This window comes from Amborella trichopoda, chromosome 1, assembly GCF_054954075.1.
Source record: "Amborella trichopoda isolate Santa Cruz 75 chromosome 1, AtrichopodaSantaCruz75HAP2 v2.0, whole genome shotgun sequence".
Taxonomy (NCBI): domain Eukaryota; kingdom Viridiplantae; phylum Streptophyta; class Magnoliopsida; order Amborellales; family Amborellaceae; genus Amborella; species Amborella trichopoda.
This window is the reverse complement of record NC_142336.1, coordinates 3,779,903-3,801,517: the sequence shown is the minus strand read 5'-3', so window position 1 is coordinate 3,801,517 and position 21,615 is coordinate 3,779,903. Positions and strand designations below refer to the sequence as shown.

The 21,615-nt window shown below is 37.5% G+C and overlaps 1 protein-coding gene across 6 annotated transcripts; it reads left to right on the top strand.

The window, feature by feature from the left end:
• Positions 1–7,653: 7,653 nt before the first annotated feature.
• On the top strand, positions 7,654–20,613 carry LOC18427117 (transferases/nucleotidyltransferase). Of its 6 annotated transcripts, none has more exons than XR_002279753.2 (13): positions 7,654–7,805; positions 8,384–8,479; positions 8,642–8,719; positions 12,258–12,338; positions 12,595–12,814; positions 12,918–12,976; positions 14,322–14,371; positions 14,452–14,539; positions 14,958–15,215; positions 15,870–15,962; positions 16,149–16,272; positions 19,806–19,922; positions 20,270–20,613. XR_002279753.2 is itself a non-coding variant. In XM_006836173.4 (13 exons), the coding sequence occupies exons 1-13, from the start codon at positions 7,740–7,742 to the stop codon at positions 20,342–20,344; spliced, it is 1,386 nt and encodes a 461-aa protein (XP_006836236.1). In that variant the 5' UTR covers positions 7,654–7,739; the 3' UTR covers positions 20,345–20,613. The 6 variants fall into 6 exon arrangements, 2 of the variants coding, with proteins under 2 accessions (XP_006836236.1, XP_088713677.1); XR_016048917.1 differs by having other exon boundaries at positions 14,932–15,215; positions 16,168–16,272; XR_016048918.1 differs by having other exon boundaries at positions 14,932–15,215.
• Positions 20,614–21,615: the final 1,002 nt, after the last annotated feature.

Sequence of the window (21,615 nt, the reverse complement as noted above, 5' to 3'; positions counted from 1 at the left end):
ATTTGGATATCAAATAAAAATAAATTGTTATCGAATAAAAATACAGTTTTTCAAATACCAATTAAATACGAAGCCTTTTTTCTTTTCTTATAAAGCCGTTTGGGTATTAAAGTCTATTTTTCTCTCTGTGATTATCTCCCTCGATAAGAAGGGGATAACTATATAATTAGCATTTTCTCTCACCTTGTTGCGTGTTTCTCCCTCTAACCTTGATGCAACCACAAATCCACAAGCAGAAGAATGAAGCAAACCATAATAGTGAATGAAAGATCTCATTTCTTCCCTATTATCTTCTCCATTTTATCAAAAAACCTAAGTTAGTAAACCCTAATGGTAAATTAAAAATCTCATTGCTTCATTCTTATCTTCTCCCATTTAACAAGGGACCCAAGCTCCTGTTATTGTTGCTCTTCTTCTCTCATCTTTGGGTTGACGTAGTTTAGAGAGAGAAAGTAGATTTGGGGTTTATGAGGTAGAGAAAGATAATAGATTTGGAGTTTCTGAGGTTTCAAAGTATGGGTTGTTGGGTCACAAGGTGGAGTTTGGACAGGGTGAGAGAGCAGCACTTTTATAAATCAATAAAAAATCAAGTTTGACTTGAATTTTTTTTTACAGTAACTTTTGTCTTGAGACTGCAAAATTTTTTATTTCAATCTAAAAATCTAGTAAAATCTTGTGGTTATCCAAATGGTTCAAATTTATTTCACAAGATTTCTGGATTGCAATAAATAAATATTGCAATTTTGGGTACATCCAAACTAGCACCTAGGTCTTTTACCGTGGATTAAGTGTATGATGTGCTCCAACTAGTGTATGCCGCATGTATTGTTCGTTTTGGCATGGACTTGCCTCCTGTCATGCTTGGGTTCATATATAGTAAAAACTTGTTGCGGCATGCTGAAGTATATCAAAATACTTCCATTTTTTCAGAGTGTAAATAAAATCTTACTTATTCAAAATACTCACTCATTCAAGTATAATTCCTACTCAAAAGTCATAATACTTACTCATTCAAGTACAATTCCTACTCAAGTGTATATCATTTATCTAATTTTTTTGGAAAAACTTTATAATCACTTGATAAATATTGTTTTTTTAAATTGGTTCAAGTTTCTAAATGCTTAGATCCAGCAGTCCAAGATTGTCTCCACTCGTTTTTATAATTTTTCATTTTCAGACTAAGAACTTGTGAAGTTTTTTGCTTTTATTTTTTGGTACGTTGTTAGGTTGCAGAGTTTGCATCATTGTAATTCAAGGTTCTAAAAGTACTCATTCTATCCAAGGGGGCATGTACCTACTACCCTTTTACATTCATTTGAATCAATATATTGCCCAAACCTTATTTATTTTGTTCGTCAGGTACTTATCTACTGTGGGAAAATACACAATAGGATTGTTGTTTTTTAAGGGAAATTTATCAAGAAGTGAAAATTAAACAATTTATCCTTGTGGAACTATTCTAACTCAATTTCATGTGATATTTTGAAATTAAGTCAAAAGGTACAAGTAAATTATTAATCTTTCAAGGGTAATTTGATAAATTTCATATTTTTTTACAAAAAGTTCACCACAACCTCTATTTTTTGCTGCAAAAAATTATACTTTTACTAGGCCTTCACATTTGGGAAAGGGGTTGAGGTCATGGTGGTAGTACTCCCCATGCCTCAGTTGCATATTGTAACTTTCATTCCAACTGACAGCTTAAACAACCACTAACCATTTCAAAAAAAGGGTAGGGACATGAATTCTCCACTGAATTACCCCAAAAAAAAAAAACAAGTACTTCATGTGAGAAATCGAGTTCCTTAACTCCCAAGTCCCAATCAATGTACATAGTGTGAACCCCAGAGTAATTTCATATTTGGCACTTTCCCATGAAATAAATATAGAAAACCAATAGTATGACAGGAAATATCCCCTCCAATTAGAAATTTGTTTGAGAACCAAATAATTTTGCATGGGATTGTTGCATTTCTAAATTCTTAATACTAGAGCTCTCCAGTACAAAGTGCAGTTGCCAGATTTCTCCACATAACCCTTACACGACTAAAATCCTAAGAGAGTGTACAGTTTGCTCCCAGGGGTACATACTATACATTTTCTTTCTTAGATATGGAACTAGACAAGAAAAGAGCTCGGGTTTAATTAGTTAGCACTAAACAATTTGCAATGCTACGTCCTCGGCTCAATTGATACCAAGGGAAGGGGCCCTCTCCCTACTGACTCACCCAAATAAATGGTATGGAATTGTAATATTTTATAGATCTAAGATCCAATAAACGCACAAGCATTTCGACATAAAAATATCTTAAGTTTTCAAATTCATAGATTCATCCATCTATAAGTTTGACAGCCTTCACTCTATGATGGTTTCTTCTTTTTTTTGGGAAAATTGCAACCCCCCCCTCTTAACCCCCCCCAAGAAAATGGGTTTTTTACGCACTTTACCCCTACCCAACTTTTCCTAGCAAATACCCCCATACAAAAGTTCATTTTTTTTGGACGCAAATACGCTTCCCTTACATAATACCGGTCTGGCATTTTGAACAAGCAGTCCAGGGTCCGGCATTTTGAACAGGCTGTCCAGTGATTATTTTTGCTGGAATGGCCAATCCGGCGTTTCATGGTGGCAGTCCGGCAATTATTTTTTGATGGAATGGGCGGTCCGGCGTTTTGAAGTTGCGGTCTGACATGTTGAATGGGAAGTCCGGCATTTTGATATGACGGTCAGACATTTTGAAGGGGCAGTCCGACGTTTTGAAGTGAGCAGTTCGGCATTGTACAAGTGTAGTCGGGTGTTTCCTTTTATTGAGATCAAAATATGATTTTTTACATGACGGAAGGGTATTTTCATAAAAAAAAAAAATTAACTTTTTGTATAGGGGGTATTTGCTGGGAAACATGATTTTTTCTGGGAAGTTGCCAGGAAAAGTTGGGTGGGGGCTAAAGTATGTAAAAAGTCCATTTTGGGGGAGTTTTTGCAATTTTTATTTTTTTTAGAGAAAATATTTCCATATTCCTTATTTTTAGATTTTATTTATTAATAAACCCAAGGTTTAAAAAAATATCTTCCAATACTTTAAACCTATTTTTTAAAGTAAATAAATGTGAAAAATACATGCTCGTTATAAACCCAATCCCTTCTCTCTCTTCATTAATATACCCCAAACTTATCCCTTTATCTCTATTGCTATATGTTTCACTCTCGCTCCTCTTGTTTTATCTAAACATATCTTTTTCTCTTTTACGTATTTGTCCAAACACCTCTCTCTCTCCTTTCGGTAACCTCTCACCACCAAGCATCTCTCTCCTCTTGTGTTTATCTAAACACATCTATCTCCATGTGTTTATCCAAATACCTCTCTCTCTCCTTCCGATAGCCTCTCACCATTACACACCTCTCTCTCTTCCTGCGTTTATCCAAATACATCTTTCTTCCTGTGTTTAGGGCGCTTTTGTTTAGAATAATTTATTTCTCCATAACAAATAAGTCCCTAACATTGTAGCAAACCCCGTATTTGACACACGATAAGTGCCACAATGTCCGTAACTTATTGGAATGTTTTTATTCCTCAACTTTCTGATTTTTCATTTAAAAATAATAACTTTTTTGTTTCATTGCTAAGCCAAAGAACTTGTATATGGAAACTTGTTTGTGCCCAATTCCCCAATATTTTATCGATATTATTTGTAATTATCAATATAATATAATATTATCCATAATATTAGTATTATTAGTATGATATGATATATATTTATATTACATATCAGTTTCAAAGTGTATGGGGGAGATTGGCATTGACTGATAAGCAAAATTGTTCAGCAAGGTGTTGAGAATAAAGAAAATACCAGATGAATGGAAGAAAAGTATTGTGGTACCTATTTACAGGAACAAATGAAAAATAGAAAATTGTGCGAACTATCGAGTAATCAAGCTTATGAGTCGTACCATGAAGCTCTGGGAGAGAGTGATTAAGCAACAACTAAGGCAATAAATGAATGTATCAAAAAACCAAATTGGTTTATGCTAAGAAGGTCAACGATTGATACTATTTTTCTACTTAGGCAACTGATTGAGAAGTTTAAGGGCAAAGGGAAAAGACCTCCACGTGGCATTTATTTATCTAGAGAAAACTTACGATATAGTACCTCGATACTTGATTTGGTAGGTGTTGGAAAAGAAATGACTTTCTAAACACTACATCGACTTGGTGAGAGATATGTATGATTGAGTGCTATCTAGTATACAGATAACTAGTAGAGAGACGAGTGAGTTTTTCAGTGACAATAAGCATACATCAAGGGTTAATATTAAGATTGTACCTATTTGTATTAGTTATGGATGACTTAATTCCACACCTACAGGATAAGGTACCCCGGTGCATGTTATTCGCAGATGACATAATTTTGTTCGATGAAACCCTAAACAACACCGACACAAAGTTAGAATTTTGGAGGGATGCTATAGAATTCAAAGGTTTTAAATTTAGTTAGACTAACACAATAATATATAGAATGTAAGTTTAGTAATAATAGAAGTAGAGACAAGGAAGTAGTTAAGATTGACGGCCATGAAGTATAAAAAAGACTGCCCTTTTGATATCTTTGGTCAACAATTCAGGAAAATTGAGAGATTGAGTAAGATGTCGCACACATAATCAGAGTTGAATGGGCGAAGTGGCGATGTGCAATTGAATTTTTATGTGATCATTGCATACCAATGAAGATGAAGGACAAATTCTATAGGATAACTGTGAGACCGGTTTTGCTTTATGAGGTTGAATGTTGGGTGGATAAAAAAATATACACCCAAAGAATGAGTGTGGCGGATACGAGGATATTGAAATTGATGAGTGGTAAGACAAGAAGGGAAAACATTCGAAACGAATCCATTCGGGAGGATTGAGGTGTGGCACCAATAAGCGTTAAGAAGACAAATAGTAGACTTAGGTGGGCTGGGCATATGTGACGCCTACCAAGTACAACACCTATTAGGAGGTACAAGTCTATTCAAGTGGTAGAAGTTAAAAAGGTAAAGGGTAGGCCCAAAAGGACGTGGTTGGAAGTAGTTCTGAAAGATATGAGAATTTATGGTATCACTGAGGGTATGACTTTTAATAAAGTAGAATAGTGGACTATGATTCGTGCAGCCGACCCAAATTAATTGGAAAAAGGCTATGATGGTGATGATGATTTATATTATATATCATTTATTATATATATTAAACATATATACAATAATATAAATAATATATTATTTTATATTATATTGTATTATATATATTAGTATAACATAATATTATCTATAATACTAATATATTAGTATAATATAATATATATTATTACTATAGTATATAATAAGTATTATATTATATTATGTATAATACAAATATATATTAATAAAATAAATATAATATATAATATGAGTAATGATCCTATGAGACCCTCCCACACCCATGTGTGTAGGACCCCAAAGGATCACTATTAAGTTTGGTACAGGTCTATAGAAAAGTCAAGTCCCACACCCAAGTGGTAGCTTTTATAAAGATATGTGCTAAATTTAATCGTGATCCTTTGGGGTCCTACACACATGGGTGTGGGAGGGTCTCATAGGATCATTACTCTATATAATATATAATATTATTTTATTTTATTTTTCTATAAATTTATTTATTATTAGATTTAATTAAATTTAAAATTGTTTTTTAGATTAAAATATGGATTTGGAGCTGGCGCTGCTAGTGGACTCAGAAAAAATCGGATCTGTATAGATCTGGGATTTTTCTGAGCCCATAATTAAAGCGATCCCACTTTCTCTACCTTTTTCAAAAAAATAATTCATTGTTTGCTAAGATTTGAGTATATCTCATCTCAGAGATTGGCGCAGATCGGAGCGTAAACATAAACAAAATGCTCATAACATATTCAAACACAATACCCGTAACTTATTTCAGAACAAATAAGTCCACCTCTCAGCAAGGAAGAACTTATTTTTTCCAGAGCACATTCTTAGTGTTAGAATTTTATGATAGCTTGGGATCTATGTTTAACTATAATTATGAAATTTAAAATTTCAAAAATACTATAGATCGAACAAATTTATAAACACTTGAAAATATTAAAAATATACGGTCTATATAACTTGTTATAAGATACTTTGTTTTAGGTCTTGAATTTCTTTTTTCTTTTATATTCGTACATCACGAGTTCATGATGATCAATTGGAAGCTTTTTCAACTTCGGAACACTCTTTTTCTACGGGATTTTGAGGTTTAGATTACTTCTATAGTGTGAGTTTGCAACCTTATATAAAAAATTTTCCTTTATCAAATACTTGCGAGAAAACATTAATTTAATAAAATAAATGTAGATGGCATAAAATGATGGAAATTTTATATTTTGTATGATGGAAAACCTACTATTAGGATGTATAAAGTCACTCAAAATATAATTCCACCATAGATCCATATGTTTGTGGCTCAAAAAATGGTGCAGATATGATAGTGCAAAAAAATAGTAAAGATAAAAATAAATAGTGCAAACAAAGATAAAAATACCAACTTTAAAAGAAATTTCATTTTTTTTTCTAGAGCCACGCGCACTATGATGGACGGTATAGACTACTGGAAGATCGATTTTAGAGGGGACTGCATATAAATAGGTGTCGTCCCCAAAGCATCTCTCATTAGTTTTGCAAATTTGTGAAAAGATTTACTCGTTTCCAGAGGAACATACTTTACATTGGAGTAGTTTTCAAGAATCCATAATCTAGGGATGTAATCTCACAAGTAACCTCAAAAAATAAAAATCTCAAATTGCATTTTTTATATACTTGAAAAATAATAATGTCTTAAGATTGAACAATATTGTCTGACTTTTAGAGGGAAAATAATGTCTTAAGATCTAACAAGACTGTTTTAACTTTTAGAGGGCAAATGTCTGAGTGACATAAAGGCTCTGATTTTTTTTTGCGGATAATCATAAGTTTCTAATTGGATTGTAAAGTTTAAAATACAAAATAGGATTATATACAATGAAACTATTTACCTTTGATACAAAGATGTCACAATTACTTGCAATCATATGATGCAAAATTTAATAGCCCGGGTGTGTCACAAAGTTTGAGAAAAATTATTTTGAATATTGAGCTTGTTCAATAGAATAAATGAAGGCACCTAATTTCACATCCAACCAATGTTATCAGATTTGTTTCAAATACTTCTTTGGTTTGTTGAGAAAAACAAAGCAATTTGGTGTTTCAACCGATTCGGGGGAAGGTTTGGCTCAATCGAGCTGAAGCAGACCAAAGTGGCCCGAAGCTGATCGAAGCGGCAACACTGGGCTTCGCTTCGCTTTAGTCTAGGCCTAAAATCCGAAGGCGGCCTCTTCGGCTAAAGTAAAATGGATATGACAACATTGCATCCAACAATTAAGATTAATTATGACCACCTTGTACGAAAGATAAATCATCTCCTTGTATACTTTTTTCTAAGAAAAAAAAATATAACATATCTTCTTACTAGTTTGCTTGCCTGTGGGAGTTAATTTACAGTGTAGTCATGCGGAAGCACATTGTTAACGCAGTTCATATTTTATACCACGAGGGAGTGGGCACTGGCGGTGAAATTGGAAGTGTGCTGGCCTTTCTTTTTTGAAGAAAAAACATCGGAGGGAGAGAGCTTTTATTGTTGATCTGAAAAATTAGGGTTTAAGCTTTAAATTGTGGTTCTTTTGGAGCCATGGATTTTCAGGTCGTTGTTCTCGCAGGAGGTACCTCGAAGAATCTCATCCCCCTTGTTTCGAAGGTAAAATTTTTTCACCCTAGTTCCGTCTTAACTATTTTCTCTATTTTTCTTCGTAATTCTGCATTCTCAGTTTGGTCCTAATATCCATGAATGGGCCTGCAACTCTTCGATAGTTTAGGTTTTCTGGTCTATTCTCTCTGCTTTTCATTCAATTCGATCAGTGTTTACTTCAGCTCCTTTTTTTTTTTTTTTTTTTTTCTGGTTTCCAGTATTTTTGTGCATTGTTATGATAATCTTTCAAACATATTTAAACCAATTTTCCCTAATTTTTAACCTGCAACTCTTTGAATTCCTCTTTCTCAGTTTCTTTTGGTCAATTTATGTATTCTTCAAACTTATTAATCTCAATTCGTTTACCATTTCCGAGCATTTCCTTCTCATGTTTCTATTCAGATTCTTATTATTATTGCGGCAATGGAATATTGTTCTATCATTTTTTCCATGGATTATAACTTGTAACTCTCTTAAACTCCATGGTTTGAGTTCGCTTTTTATACAGTTTTCTTTGATAGTTATGTAGCAATTCAGTGTAAATTTATGAGAAAGTTTGAACATTTGACTTTTTACGGTATTTACAGGATGTTCCAAAGGCTTTGCTTCCTGTGGCGAACAGACCAGTGCTCTCATATGTGCTTGAACTTCTCGAAGCAAGCAACCTCAAAGACTTAATCCTGGTTTCTGTTCTACTTTATCTCCAATCTTACTCATGGCTTCAATACTTGCTCTACTTCTCAAGCACATTTACCTATTTTCCAGTTGTGTACCCATACACACTTATGTTTTCCCTTTTTATTTATTATTATTATTATTATTTTGCTTTTTATTTGGTGATACAGGTGGTGGAAGGGCAAGATGCAGCTCTTCAAATTGGAAGTTGGGTCTCTGGTGCGTATGCAGATCGTCTTCATGTCGAGGTTGGCATATTCCCTACTCTTCCACTGATATATGCATGTGTTCTTGTAATTTTACGTAGGCATATCTATATGAACATTTGCATGATACGGAAGTGCACAAGTAGATAATGGACGCATGCGTATGTATATACACGTAGCAATGGATGTCCACCAATTTATATGAACATGCATATGAGTACACAAATATATATTTACACAAATGATGCAAGGCAAAATATTTCATTTGCAAGAACAATGTGGTTGAATGTGACTTGGAAATAATAAACTAGGACCATCTAAAAAGCAAAGAAAGGGAGATAAGAAAGATAAAAGAACTGCCAGCAGATGTTAGCTCAGAGACATTATAGTTGAGAGAAATTAGATAGGTAAGACTTAGAAGTTGGGTATAAGGTAAGAGTGTAAAGAGATTGTGGGGTGAATAGGGAGAGAAAAGGAGAGAGAGAGAAGAAAGAAAAAGAAAAAGAGAGAAACACACAGGGAGAAAGTAAAAAGTGTCTTCTGCCCAAAAGTATGAAGCTCAAAGTAAAGTCATGAATGGAATGTTCTGGGCTCCTCGTTGGCGAGTTGGTCAGCTTCATGGTTTCCCTCCCTTGAGGTATGCAGGTAATCGACTTGAAGCATAGGGAGTGAATATAATAAAAAATGTGGAAGACACCCAGGGGGTTCAGAGGATTTGGATGCTCAAGCAATGACATTATGAGATTCGGCCTCAACTATAAGACTGTTGCCCCAGCTGGGTTAGACTCTTGGGAGCTTTTTGCAAAGCTGTAGCCTCCATCCAATTTGAGTCCCCCTGGCCAATGTGGATGCAGAAAGAAAGAAGACAGTCACGATTCTAAATTTCTGAAAAGACCTCCAGCTCCACATGGGCCTTGGTTTCCCAAAGAGCAGCCGTCGATGTTGGCCTTAATGTTGCCTGTGTGTGGGGGATTCCAAGAGCCTGAGTGTGAGGGCTTTGGGATTCTTGACTTTGGAATTTGGAGCCATTTGTTTTGGAAGTCAACTGTGCTGAAACCCTTGATGGTTTGCAAGTTGAAGCCCAGAAGTTTGTGAGAATTCTGGCATTCTGAGCTATTGTGATTGCTGTATTCTTGGTTTCACAGAAGATACGGGAATTTTGCTCCTTCCAGATAGACCATAAGGTTGGTTGGATGGAGGCTCTCCACAGGGAAGTCCGGGCCTTAGCGAGAAAGAGGAAGAACCGGGGCGTGGGGTAGACTGTTTATAATTGAAATGCCTTGAGTGTTTGCTCCAAACTGCTCGAGCAAAGTGACAGTGGATGAAAACGTGGGAGTGGGATTCCTCCTTTTCCTCACACAAATGACAACTGTTGGCCAGGTTAAAATGTGTTCTTTGGAGTTGGTCAATGGTTAGGTTTTTATTGGAAATAGAAAGCCGAGAGAAAGCTTGAATTCTGGTGGGATATTTGTTAGCCAAGCTTCGTGGTGGACAATAGGGGAAAGAAGTTGTTGATGGTGCACAGATCTATCATAGGAGCCCCCAGAGATATTTTTAGAGTAGTGTTTGGTCTAGAAAAAAAAATCTAATAAGTTAGAAGTTAACAACCACATTGAAGTAGAGAAAATGCCAGTAGTGAAGTAGAATAAATATTGAAGAACCTGATCCTACTTCTTCAGAGACAATTGTATTACCCTTAAGGGAGAAATGAATGAACCTTGTGTGGGCCAATGTGGACCAAGAAGAATAGAATATGGACATTAAGCCTAGTTATTGCTGCAAATACACATCAGGCTATAAGTTTTATATCTAATCTTGTGAACTAGTCGTACGGAGGGGGAAAGAAGGGGAAGATTCAAACTGGGAAAAGGCTTGCAAATTGTGATCATTCTTACTGTCAGCCTTTTTTCTTGTCAGTTTTGTTCCTCCATGTGAGTATATGTTACTTTTTCTTTTTAACAATGTAACGAGAGTGTTCATGAGGGTTGCTTTTCTTTTCTCCCTTTTTATAAATTTGATGGTTGATTGAATGGGCTATTATGTCTAGAAAGTTCAAGTAAGCTAGTTTGGGCTCCTTTTGCTAGTTTATAAAAAAATGTTTGTTGTATTGTTTTGCCTACTTCAAAGATGGATTCAGGTTAGATTTAAAAAAGAGAGTCATGGTGGAGTTTATTGAAATATAGAAGACACCAGAATAAAATTTGGAAGGGCTTGATTAAGGAATTTCCAATCTGTAGTTTCTCTACCCAAGACTGTTCTCATTGGTACTGGACTGAGGGGCGGTGGTGGCTGATTCCTATGAATACCTTGGGAACAAACTGATTTTGGTCCCTAGATTTTGTAGGGGTCTGCTGGATCAAGAAATAGACGGGTTGGCTTCCCTTATAGACGAACTAAATGTCACTTACATTCTGGATGCTAGAATAGAAGTGAATTTTGTTCCCCCTGCTCCAAATTCACGGTGGTCTTTCTACCAACACATTGTTCAGAATACCTCTGGCACTTCACTGGTCATTAGTAGATTGTGGCTCTCCCCTTTACCACTGAAAATCCAGGCTTTCAATCTGTGGTGATCTCTGAAAAGGCTTTGCCAGTTGGCTAATTGCATCCAAGAGGCATCTCATTACCCAGTAGTCGTGTAAAGTGCAAGGAGGAAGAGGAATCAAGTGACCTTCAGAATTTGGTCCACATGCTCAATAGATTCAATTGGTCCTGGGCTGTTCAAATGCTATCAGACAACTATTTTTTGTCTATTTTACCCCTCCCTTTCCCTTCTTAGGCCTATCTTTGTGGAGGCTTCAGTCTTGGCTACGATCTGGTGAATTTGGCTTAAATCGCAATAAGCAGATTTTTGAGAGCCAATCAACTTGAGTGGAGAAAGTGATCGACCAGATTGTTGCTAAGGTAATAGAAATATATATATATATATATATATATTTTTTTTTTTGAACTTCTCTTTGTTTTTTAATTAGGGCCGACCCGGATAGGGCCAAGGCCTGCGCCAAGGCCCCCTCTCGCCCTAGTCTGGCCCTCAAGGGACCAGGCTGGGCTTGGGCCGGCCCGGGCAGGGCTATGCTGAGGCCCCAGTTGTTGCCAGCTCTACTCCGTAGTGGAGCCATATCATCCCTCAGAGTTTAAGGTCGTGGTGGACTCTTTATCTTCCCTTTCCCAATGTTTCAGAATAAGGTTCCTAGTTTCTTCTATCTTATTGTGTCCAACTGAGTTTCTGAAGGTGGCTGCTGTGAGGTCTCAATTTTTGTACAGGAATGACTGCTTATAGACAAGAGATTCCCATTGTCACCCTCTGCCTCCTCCCCATGGCCCCCAAACTCCAGGATGTTTGCGCTTGATTATCCCTTGTAAACAAGTGGTCTCAACACCAATTTTGGTGCAAAACGGCAATTCTGTGAGCTGTAATTACTATATTAACACAATACTATTGAGTTCACTCAAAAAAGGGAGACAAAAAAGGAACATCATTTCAACTTTTAGAAAGTAGTTTGTTTATTAAATTATCTCTCATTTGGTTTTTACATTTATATTGAGTTAGATGACCGAGAATTTTCACACTTTTGTGCAGGTAGCTACAGTCTCGGATGATGCGGGAACTGCAGGTGGACTTCGTGCTGTGGCTCATCACCTCACTGCAAGTGACATCTTGGTGAGGAAAATATATCATATTTCAAAATTTTCATCATTTTCACGAACCATTCTCTTCAAAGTGATCTTGCAGTGGAAGAAGATATGACAAAGTCCATTTTGTATCACTATAAATCGTTTTTTTCACCTTGTGCAAGCGACATTTTCGTTATATTTCATTTTTATTTATTTATTTTCATAAAACATTTTCTTCAAGCCGTCATCTTTGCCCTTTCCTTCTTTCCTCAATTATTTATCACTGGTGAAAACTATGTTAGGTTGTGAGTGGTGATCTACTTTGTGATGTGCCACCTGGGGCGATAGCAGCTGCTCATAGAAGGCAGGATGCGACCATGACTGCACTTCTTTGTGTGCCCCCTGTTAGTGGGCCTTCGGAAAGTGGTTCGGCTGGTGGAAAGGACAAGGCCAAAAAACCAGGCCCCCAAAATATCATTGGGCTTGATTCCTCTAAGCAATTCTTATTATTTGTAGCCTCAGGTAGTCTTAAAGAGGCTGCAGAAGAAGATATCATTTTATTTTTTTGTTTGAACTTTATTGTTGAGGCTCTCACTTGCTACACTTTCATATTATGATGTTGTAGGGGCTGAGGTTGAGAAAGATGTTCGTATTCAGCGAAGTATTCTCCGGGCTGCAGGCCAGGTATGGAGCATATAGTGTGTGTGAGATTGTGAAGTATGTACCACACAAGTAGCTCTTGCTTGATGCCTCATTTCCACTTTAAGTACTTACACAATCATTCTTGGTAATTACTTAATAACTGTTTCCTTCAAATGTCTTGTTGTATCATTATGAGTTCTTTTTTGTCTGTCTATTTTGGGATACTTTCTGTCTATTTTGGGGTACTTTCTTTTGTACCTTCCTATCATGATTTGATCATTGGCCTATTTCCAATTTTGCATATAGGTCTGATGGAAAATATATTCACGATTGTTATGGTGTTTTAATGGCTATTTCTATTCCTTTTACTTGTTTCCTTGTTTCTGTGTTCTTGACGGAGTACGGGGTGGAGGTTCAATGTCAATAACTAGTTATAGAATTGGTCAGAAAAAAGAATGGCTGTTTATATAATCTTTTGAGGTTGGAAAGCCTTGATTTTTCTTTGAAATATTTTGACTGTAGTTACTCTTATCTTGTTTATTCCCCAGTGGTTGTTGCATCTTGTGTTATTCTGTTAATGTTATTGTGAACTCTCGCACACTCACATGTTTATTGTTTGGAAACATTGAGGCCGTGGGAAGATATTACCTGTATTTTAAGTATATTAGAATTTTGAGGACTGTGTTTAAGTATATTAGAATCTTGAAGACTATAATCATTATGGATGTGTACTTATACCTAGAAATGACATATGGTGCACATGCATGTCTTCTCTGTAGAGCTTTCAATGGACTACCAATTGGGAAATTTTTAATCTTCTCTCAGTTCATGTGCTTGTACTTCAATCTGCTTTGGCACCTTGTGTAATTCTGTTATTTTTTTAGGTCGTTTGTTTCCATATGATGCGGGCCGTGCGGCAAAACAGATGTCAACAATCCTTATATATGAGTTGTCGATTAGTTAGGTCTCAGGGAGATCTGTAATGTATCAGTTATTTTTCCCTTTTTTTTTTTTATAACTGTTAACATTGTATAGATGGGTAAGTGAGTACAAGTACACAAAACTGCCCAAGGGAGGTGTCAGTTATTTTTCCTTTCTTTGTGGGAAACCTGATAGATTATAGTAAACAATGATATATTGGATGCATGACTGTCCAATGAAATAATTTGACTATACAGCAGGTGGGATCCCCAGAACAGGGCAACTGGGTCCCACTCTCTCCCATCCATCCACCACTCATCAAATGGACATGATCCCATTGTACTATGGTTGTCCATAATACATGCACTATTCAATGCCTTCTCCTTTTCTTCTGATTGGTAACTGTGAATTATAGTTGGTCACTATGATTTTTCTGACTGTGTGAGTTTATTTATTCCTGCTACAGATGGAAATCCGGGCCGATTTAATGGATGCTCATTTGTATGCTTTTAATAGGTATTATAGAATTTTTGTTTGTGCTGCACTTTTTTACTGTTAATATTTATTATGATAGCTCATATGCTTTGTGTTGATAGGACTGTCCTGCTAGAGGTTTTGAATGAGAAGCCCACATTTCAGAGCATAAAGCTAGATGTAGTGCCGTATCTCGTGAGATCCCAGCTGGTCAGTGTGATAAAATTATTCAAGTCATATTTATCAATTTAGCAGAGATTCTTATCTAATACAATGGACAATGGATAACGCCAATGATATCATCACACAGTGATGATGGACAGAGAGTGGGACCCTCAAGAATTTAACATGACCTCGTGGGTCCTACTCTGTCTTACCATCACTGTCCATCGTTTCATTGGGCAGTGATGACTCCTGTGGGTATTGTTTCGACATGTTCAATTGGATTATAGTGCACTTTCTCTAAATTTAAAATTAAAACTAATAAAATGTACTTCGATGGAAAAAGACCCTATTTAAAGTATATGTTCTTGATTTCCCCTCATTTTTCATATTCTTTAGCTGGTTACCATCTTAATTTCCTTCTCACTAACGATGAACAGGCAACATCATGTGTTTTTACCTGTAGAAGTCAGAGGCTTTGTCCAGTGGGGAACCTCTAAAGGAAGAAGGCTGGAATGAAAATGGAACAACCCAGAATAACCAATCATATATCTCTGAGCAACATGTAATCTCTACCCATGGATTCCTTCAACAGCGTTTATTTGGTTCCAACGGTTTGATTGGTGCACCAAAAATGCGTAAATGTTGTGCTTATATTGCTCCTAAGCACAAGTATTGTGCCCGCTTGAATTCCATTCAAGCTTTTAGTGACATAAATCGAGATGTAAGTGTTTGCCGTTGAAAAATCTGCTTCAATATGTTTTTGATGATTAGATTGTTTTTTACCTCGGTTATGGGTTATTTATTACATTAAATGACACTTACACGCGCGCGTGTGTGTGTATGTGTTTATGAGAGTGCGGTATCTGTGTGTGTGGTGCACTTACACCTACATATGGAAACCTTGACGCCTTGGGGTGTTTTTTTGCAGCATTCGGTTCCCCTTCTTCATTGTTTGATCTTGATCGGATGGTTGAGAATGCTTATGTTACCCCCTTTTTGTTTTTCACTAATTGGATTGGGCTGAAATTTTGGGCATGCATATTTCTCACTCTGGTACATTTGTAAAAAATATTTTAAAAATAAAAGAGCCAAAATACTTGGCAACTTTCAGGGTTATTTTCGTAAATTTAGTTTTTTTTAAGAAATATTTTTTTCATCCATATTTTAATGGATGGCGAAGAGGGGGGAGCAAATGCTTTGGGAAAAACACCCCTGGGCGCATTTTAAGCTTTTTCCATACACCCGTATGTACATATATACATACATACGCACACGCACACATGCATACGCACGTATGTATGTATGTATGTATGTATGTACGGTCTGAGAGGCGTGATAGCCTTTGTACTCAGGATGTCATTGTAACCATGCCCAGGTGATAGGGGAGGCGATTCACCTCACAGGCTATTCTCTATCGTCACACAACAACATTATTCATCCAACAGCAGAGCTTGGAACCAAAACCACAGTGAGATGGAACTATACTTACTGATTTGCCTCCAAACGCAATCATGAATTCTCTTATTTCCTCTTCTGTTTTGAAATTTAGTTCACATGAATTCTTTTGTTTCTACGGGAGTTTTATACTATTTGTGAATACTAGAATTGCGTGTGCATGATTTTCAAAATTTTAATTTTCCTTAATTTCTTTGAGGAATGGGAAAATGGTTCAGGTTGGGCCCCACTGCATGCTTGGAGAAGGATCACAATTGGGAGACAAATGTAGCGTCAAACGATCTGCCATTGGCCGTCACTGCAGGATTGGTTCCAGTGTGAAGGTGTAGCTCCAGCAAACACCACCCATATTTAATTTTAGTTCATTAATAGAAATAGAAAACAAATTCTCTTAGATATGCCCTTTTATTATTATTATGAAAGTGTTATTCTAAGGCACACAAATTTGATTAGAGAGATAAAAAATACCCCTATCTTGGCCATTCTTCTCTGTCGTGTCTATGACAATGAAAAATGCTTGCTTTTCAAATTCATTTCCATGTCTGGTTTGCAAATGAAGAACTTCTAGGTCCACAAATTCACATCTGTATCTAGATTATTTCACTGAAAATAATGTTATATATGTAGAAACATACCGTGTACCTCATAACATTCACTCCGACACTTGACAGTATGTATAAATACATAATACACATACATACACATATAAAGAGATGCTTACTAATTGGAATTCCATTTGAGTCCAAGGATTTTGTTGCTGCTTTTGCTATTTGATTACTCTAGAAATCCATCTCTCCATCAAGAGGGTATAAAGGAGAATTAATAACCAATTGTTCCTTCACGAGTATTTCTTAGAGTACCATGGAATGATTGAGAATGAAATTTAACATTGAATAGTTATAAATAACCGCGGGTCCTGTAATCATCAGCGTGAAGGTAAACTACACAAAGGAAAAGCAAAAAGCGAGGAAGTTTACAATAAGCCCCTCATGGCCTTTATTGTCGATCTATTCCTGAGCCAATTGTTTCATTCCGCCTATGGGTTCCTCTTTTTTCTACCAAGTTTGAGCAGTCTCTTGGTGAATTTTCAATTCGCTTAGTATTCGGCCAGTCGAGCGATAAAGTTTACATGAATAACGGCACACAAGTTGATTGCCTGCTTCTCTTCCTTTAATGTTTCGAATTGGCCACAGGTTTCAGGGTGAATATGGACAAAACCAGAATGATTGGGGTGGCCGCCCATACCATATCCTCTTTGGCTGAAAGACGTTGTGAGGTAGAATCACTTCCCTCATCGTACCTGGGTCTACCCCTTTGCGAGCCCAAATACGGCCAGTGGAGTCATCTCATAGATAAATATGATCGTAAGCTGGCTGGATGCTTATCTGTGGGCAGAATTACCCTTATCAAGGCTACTCTATCAAATGTCTCCATCTTCCAAATGTCACTCTTACCTATACCCTCACGCATTGCCCATTGACTTGAGCAGCTTATGCGTAATTTTCTATGGTCGGGTGATGGGGACAATTACAAATTCCACCTCATCTCTTGGGGTAGGGGTTGTTTGCCTATGCACCTCGGGGCTTGGTTGAGCATTCGTGATCTAGAAAGGAACAACATTGCCATCGACGGCAAGTGGTGGTGGTGGTTGGCCACCCAGGACCACCACCTGTGGCAGCAAGTGGTCCGCTACAAATATCGCCTCCTTCCCTCTCAATGGGTGCCCCACACAAGGATTGGTAGCCAGCCCTCAGGGGCATGGAGATCCATCCTCCACAGCCTTACCCCTTACAAACTTAACATCAGATTTTACTTGGTTGGATCTGTGGCTTGATAAAGCCACCCTGTGCACCCATTTCCCTAGACTGTTTCGTCTTGCTCGCAATGCTCAGGGGACTTTAGCCGATCACTTTGACACCTCTGGCCCCTCTAGAAGTTGGAATCCCAATTTCAGGAGACTGCTGGCTGATCATGGGATTGAAGACTTCCTTGCTTTGTCCATCTTGAACCAAAGAGTATTTCTCCCCCTCCAAGATGACTACCGAATAGTTTGGTCATTTGTTGCCTCGGGCATCTTTTCAGTTTCCTCGTTTTGTCGCTCTCTTTTACATACATCCCTTCCCTCAGGCCTCCCCTCCCCCTCTATGCCGAGGCCTGGTTTCCCTTTATTCCCCTGAGAATACAGGTGTTCAATTGGATAACCCTAGCTGAGTGGGCCTCGACAGGGCACCAGCTACAAAGGAGAGGCTTACCCATACCCAATAGATGCACGATGTGCTTGACAGCCGAAAAAACGAACCCTCACCTCTTTATCCATTGCAGGGTGACCTGCTACTACTCTTTGAGTGGTATGGGTAACTCCGAGAAATGTCCCTGATCTCTTCACCACGTTGCGCCCACTTCCTTGGGCTAAAGCTGGCATCCTGCTTTGGAAGGCGTCAATCGCAGCCACCCTTTGGGTGATCTAGACCGAGAGGAACAATTGGATCTTTCGTGGCGAGTTCAGGACCACGGAAGCATTACAATACCAAGTAAAGGACCTTGTCATATTCTGGACTGAAAATCACAGCCTTTTCAAACACATCTCCTACTAGGATTTCCTTGTTAACTGAGTAGCTTTGCTGCATACCAGACCCACATGCATTCCCCAGGCTTCCCAACTTCGATGGTTGCTCTCTTGGCAACCCAGGCTAGCCAGCATGGGGCATCTTTTGAGACCTACAGGAATGATGCTGCTCTTCTTTTCCAAGTCCATCGGTCAGTCAGACTCCAAGACTGTGGAAACCCTCGCCCTCCTAGAGGGCCTCAAGCTTTTTAACCCGTGCTAGGAACCAGTTGTTCACCCTTCTAAGAGCACAACACCTTCTTTGTACTCGATGGGGATTGTATAGTTCTGTGATACTGCATTTCCTTGTATAGCCCACTTTAAGTGGGCCCTTAAAGCCTGCCCTGACTTGGGGAGGTCATTTTTTTTGCACAATACTATGTAATTACAAAAAATAACGGCACACATGTTGATCTCTTATACATGTCTAGCGCATCTATTGCGTTGTCCAAAAAAAGGCCATACGGGAAGACACATGCTTATAAATATTATTTTATATTAAAAATCATTTATATATTTAAATTTAGAAACCTTACAAAGTCACAATGAGGCCATTTACCTTCCATACAAGGTAGTCACAATTAATCTTGACCGTTGGATGTGAAATTGGATGGCTGCATTTATTCTATTGACCAAGCTCATACTTCAAAAGAAATTTTCCTGAAATTGTGACTTCCTTATATCAAATATAAATGGTCTCATTGTATATAAATCCCATAACTATATGCACAAACACATACATGTACATACATAGATACATTGTCCATATGGATATGGATGCGCTACATGTACATATACATTCTTAGATACACAATTGTTAAAAACTTAAAATATTCATACTTGGTAGCTAACTCGGTCAGTGCTTAAACTAAGTCAACTCACCAAATCAAATAGTTAATTTTGAAAAATTTTGTGATAAGTGTTTTAAAAGGACAAAGCATTTAAATTTAGAATGGGAATCAAACGTTGCTTCCATATTGGAAGTAACGATATCAGTCACATTATCATAAAAACATGGTAAAAGGAAAAGCACAGGCGACAACTTAAGAGTTTTTCATTTATAAAACTCACCAACTTGACTGCTGATTTTTTCTTCTCAAGACGAGTTTTTTTCACTGGTACACAAGCTACATGAATGCATGCACAAATATGGACCATCATGCACATAGATACATTGATTATGCATACATACACATTCAAGCCCAATGTTTCCCTTTCATGATGGATACGTATGTTTTTTTAAACCTGCAGATTATCAACTCGGTTGTCATGAACCATGTTACAATTGAGGATGGGTGCTTAATCCAAAGCTCCGTAGTGTGCAGTAATGTGCACCTTCAAGAGAGAGTAATTTTAAAAGATTGTCAGGTTTGTTATAATCTTCAATTTAGACCTGTTTCTTTATCAACAGCTCCAAAATATTGAAAAAAAGAAGAAGAAAAAGCGGAAGGTATATGTTATACCAGTAGTGTACGGTGGTAATGCTGCACCATAAGGACATCAATGGTGCATTGCCTTGGAGGTGGAGACGAAATGTAGTGCTTGATGGTGGACATTTCACCTATGGTTCGTCTGCACGAGTCGGTAAACGGAATGGCTTGTGGGTGTTCTCTTTGTGTACCGTTTACCATGATGCACCAGTGGTGTGTCTTATTTCTCGGAAACAGAAAAGCCAAGTACTTTTCATTTGTTTCTTATTCTTAAATTCCATGCAGGTTGGAGCAGGCTATGTTGTTTCTGCTGGTAGTCAGCACAAGGCGGACTCGTTGGCGAGGAAAGAGAAAGCATGATATGCCTTTTCCACCTCTGATTTCACGCCTGTTGTTATGATTCTCTCCAACATACAGACATTTGAGAGCCTTTTTGAATTTAATACTTGGTTAGCTTTAATTTTTAATTCAAATTTAATTTGTTTTGCTAATCGATGCTTGTGGGGTTCTACTGCTTTCATGAGCCAAAACAAACCAAAAAAACACCTACCCCAAAAAAAAAAAAAAGGACGCATGGGTGGCTTGGAACTTTTCTTAGAACAGGAATGAAATTTTTGCTGTTAGAATCCTGAGGGTTTTGTCCTACTGGTCATTTCTCTGTTTTTGTATATCGAATTCTATATCTGAAGGCGAGCTGGTTTTGGAATATGAGGGTTTTTTTGGATAAGTAAGTTTTGGGATGTGAGTTCTTATGCACTTAAGGTACGTTTTGTTTGTGCATAAATGTTTCCCGAGAAATATTTACATATGCAAATACTTTACCTGCGTAAATATTTGCATATGCATTCGTTTTACCATGATCGTAGCACATTGAAAAGGGCATTGTGTACACAGTTTCATATGATTGGTAGTACTTGGTTGGTGTGAAAATATTTACGCACAACCTCAAGTGATACTTGTTCCTAGTGGAGAAAGCAAGTAAATAGCAAATTACCATCAGAAGCTAGCCGAGATATGAATTGCCCAAGTCAGGCATTTTGCAGCAGCGAAATGCCATGAGACCATTGGCATATATTTCAACCCCCATTTCTCCCTGATTTCTTTTTTTAATGAATACCGAATGGAACCAACTTGGCCAAACTTAAATTTCAGCCATTATGAACTGATTTGCACTGAAAACAGTCAAAGTTGAGGCGGCCTACTAAAAAATTAGATCCATGATTGAATTGAATTGAATTGTGTTGGTTTCGTCTTCCATTTTGAACGAAGAACTACTACGGTTTGATGAGCTTGGCAGTGTTTTGTTCTTCTTTCAAACAATTTAACCAAGAGTTACCTATCTCAAACCAAGTAAATGTCTAGCACATTCCAGAAGAGATTAGCAATTAGGGCGCTGGTTTGTCGCCCAGGGATGGGGCTTTTAGATAGAGAGAGAGACGAGGGACACAGGAGAGAGAGAGGGCTGTGGTTTTCTCGCAGAGGATGGGGCTTTTAGAGAGAGAGAGAGAAGGCTCACAGGAGAGAGAGAGAGGGCTGTGGTTCTCTCGTAGAGGGATGGGGCTTTTAGATTGAGAGAGACAGACGGTCACAGGGGAGAGGGCTCTGGTTTCTTCATAGAGGGATGGGGCTTT

Bases quoted from the DNA above. Each gene is read 5' to 3' on its own strand.
- LOC18427117 (XM_006836173.4), top strand. From the start codon at position 7,740: ATGGATTTTCAGGTCGTTGTTCTCGCAGGAGGTACCTCGAAGAATCTC. The intron at 7,806-8,383 runs GTAAAATTTTTT...CGGTATTTACAG, and splicing joins TCATCCCCCTTGTTTCGAAG to GATGTTCCAAAGGCTTTGCT. The intron at 14,372-14,451 runs GTATTATAGAAT...TTGTGTTGATAG, and splicing joins CATTTGTATGCTTTTAATAG to GACTGTCCTGCTAGAGGTTT.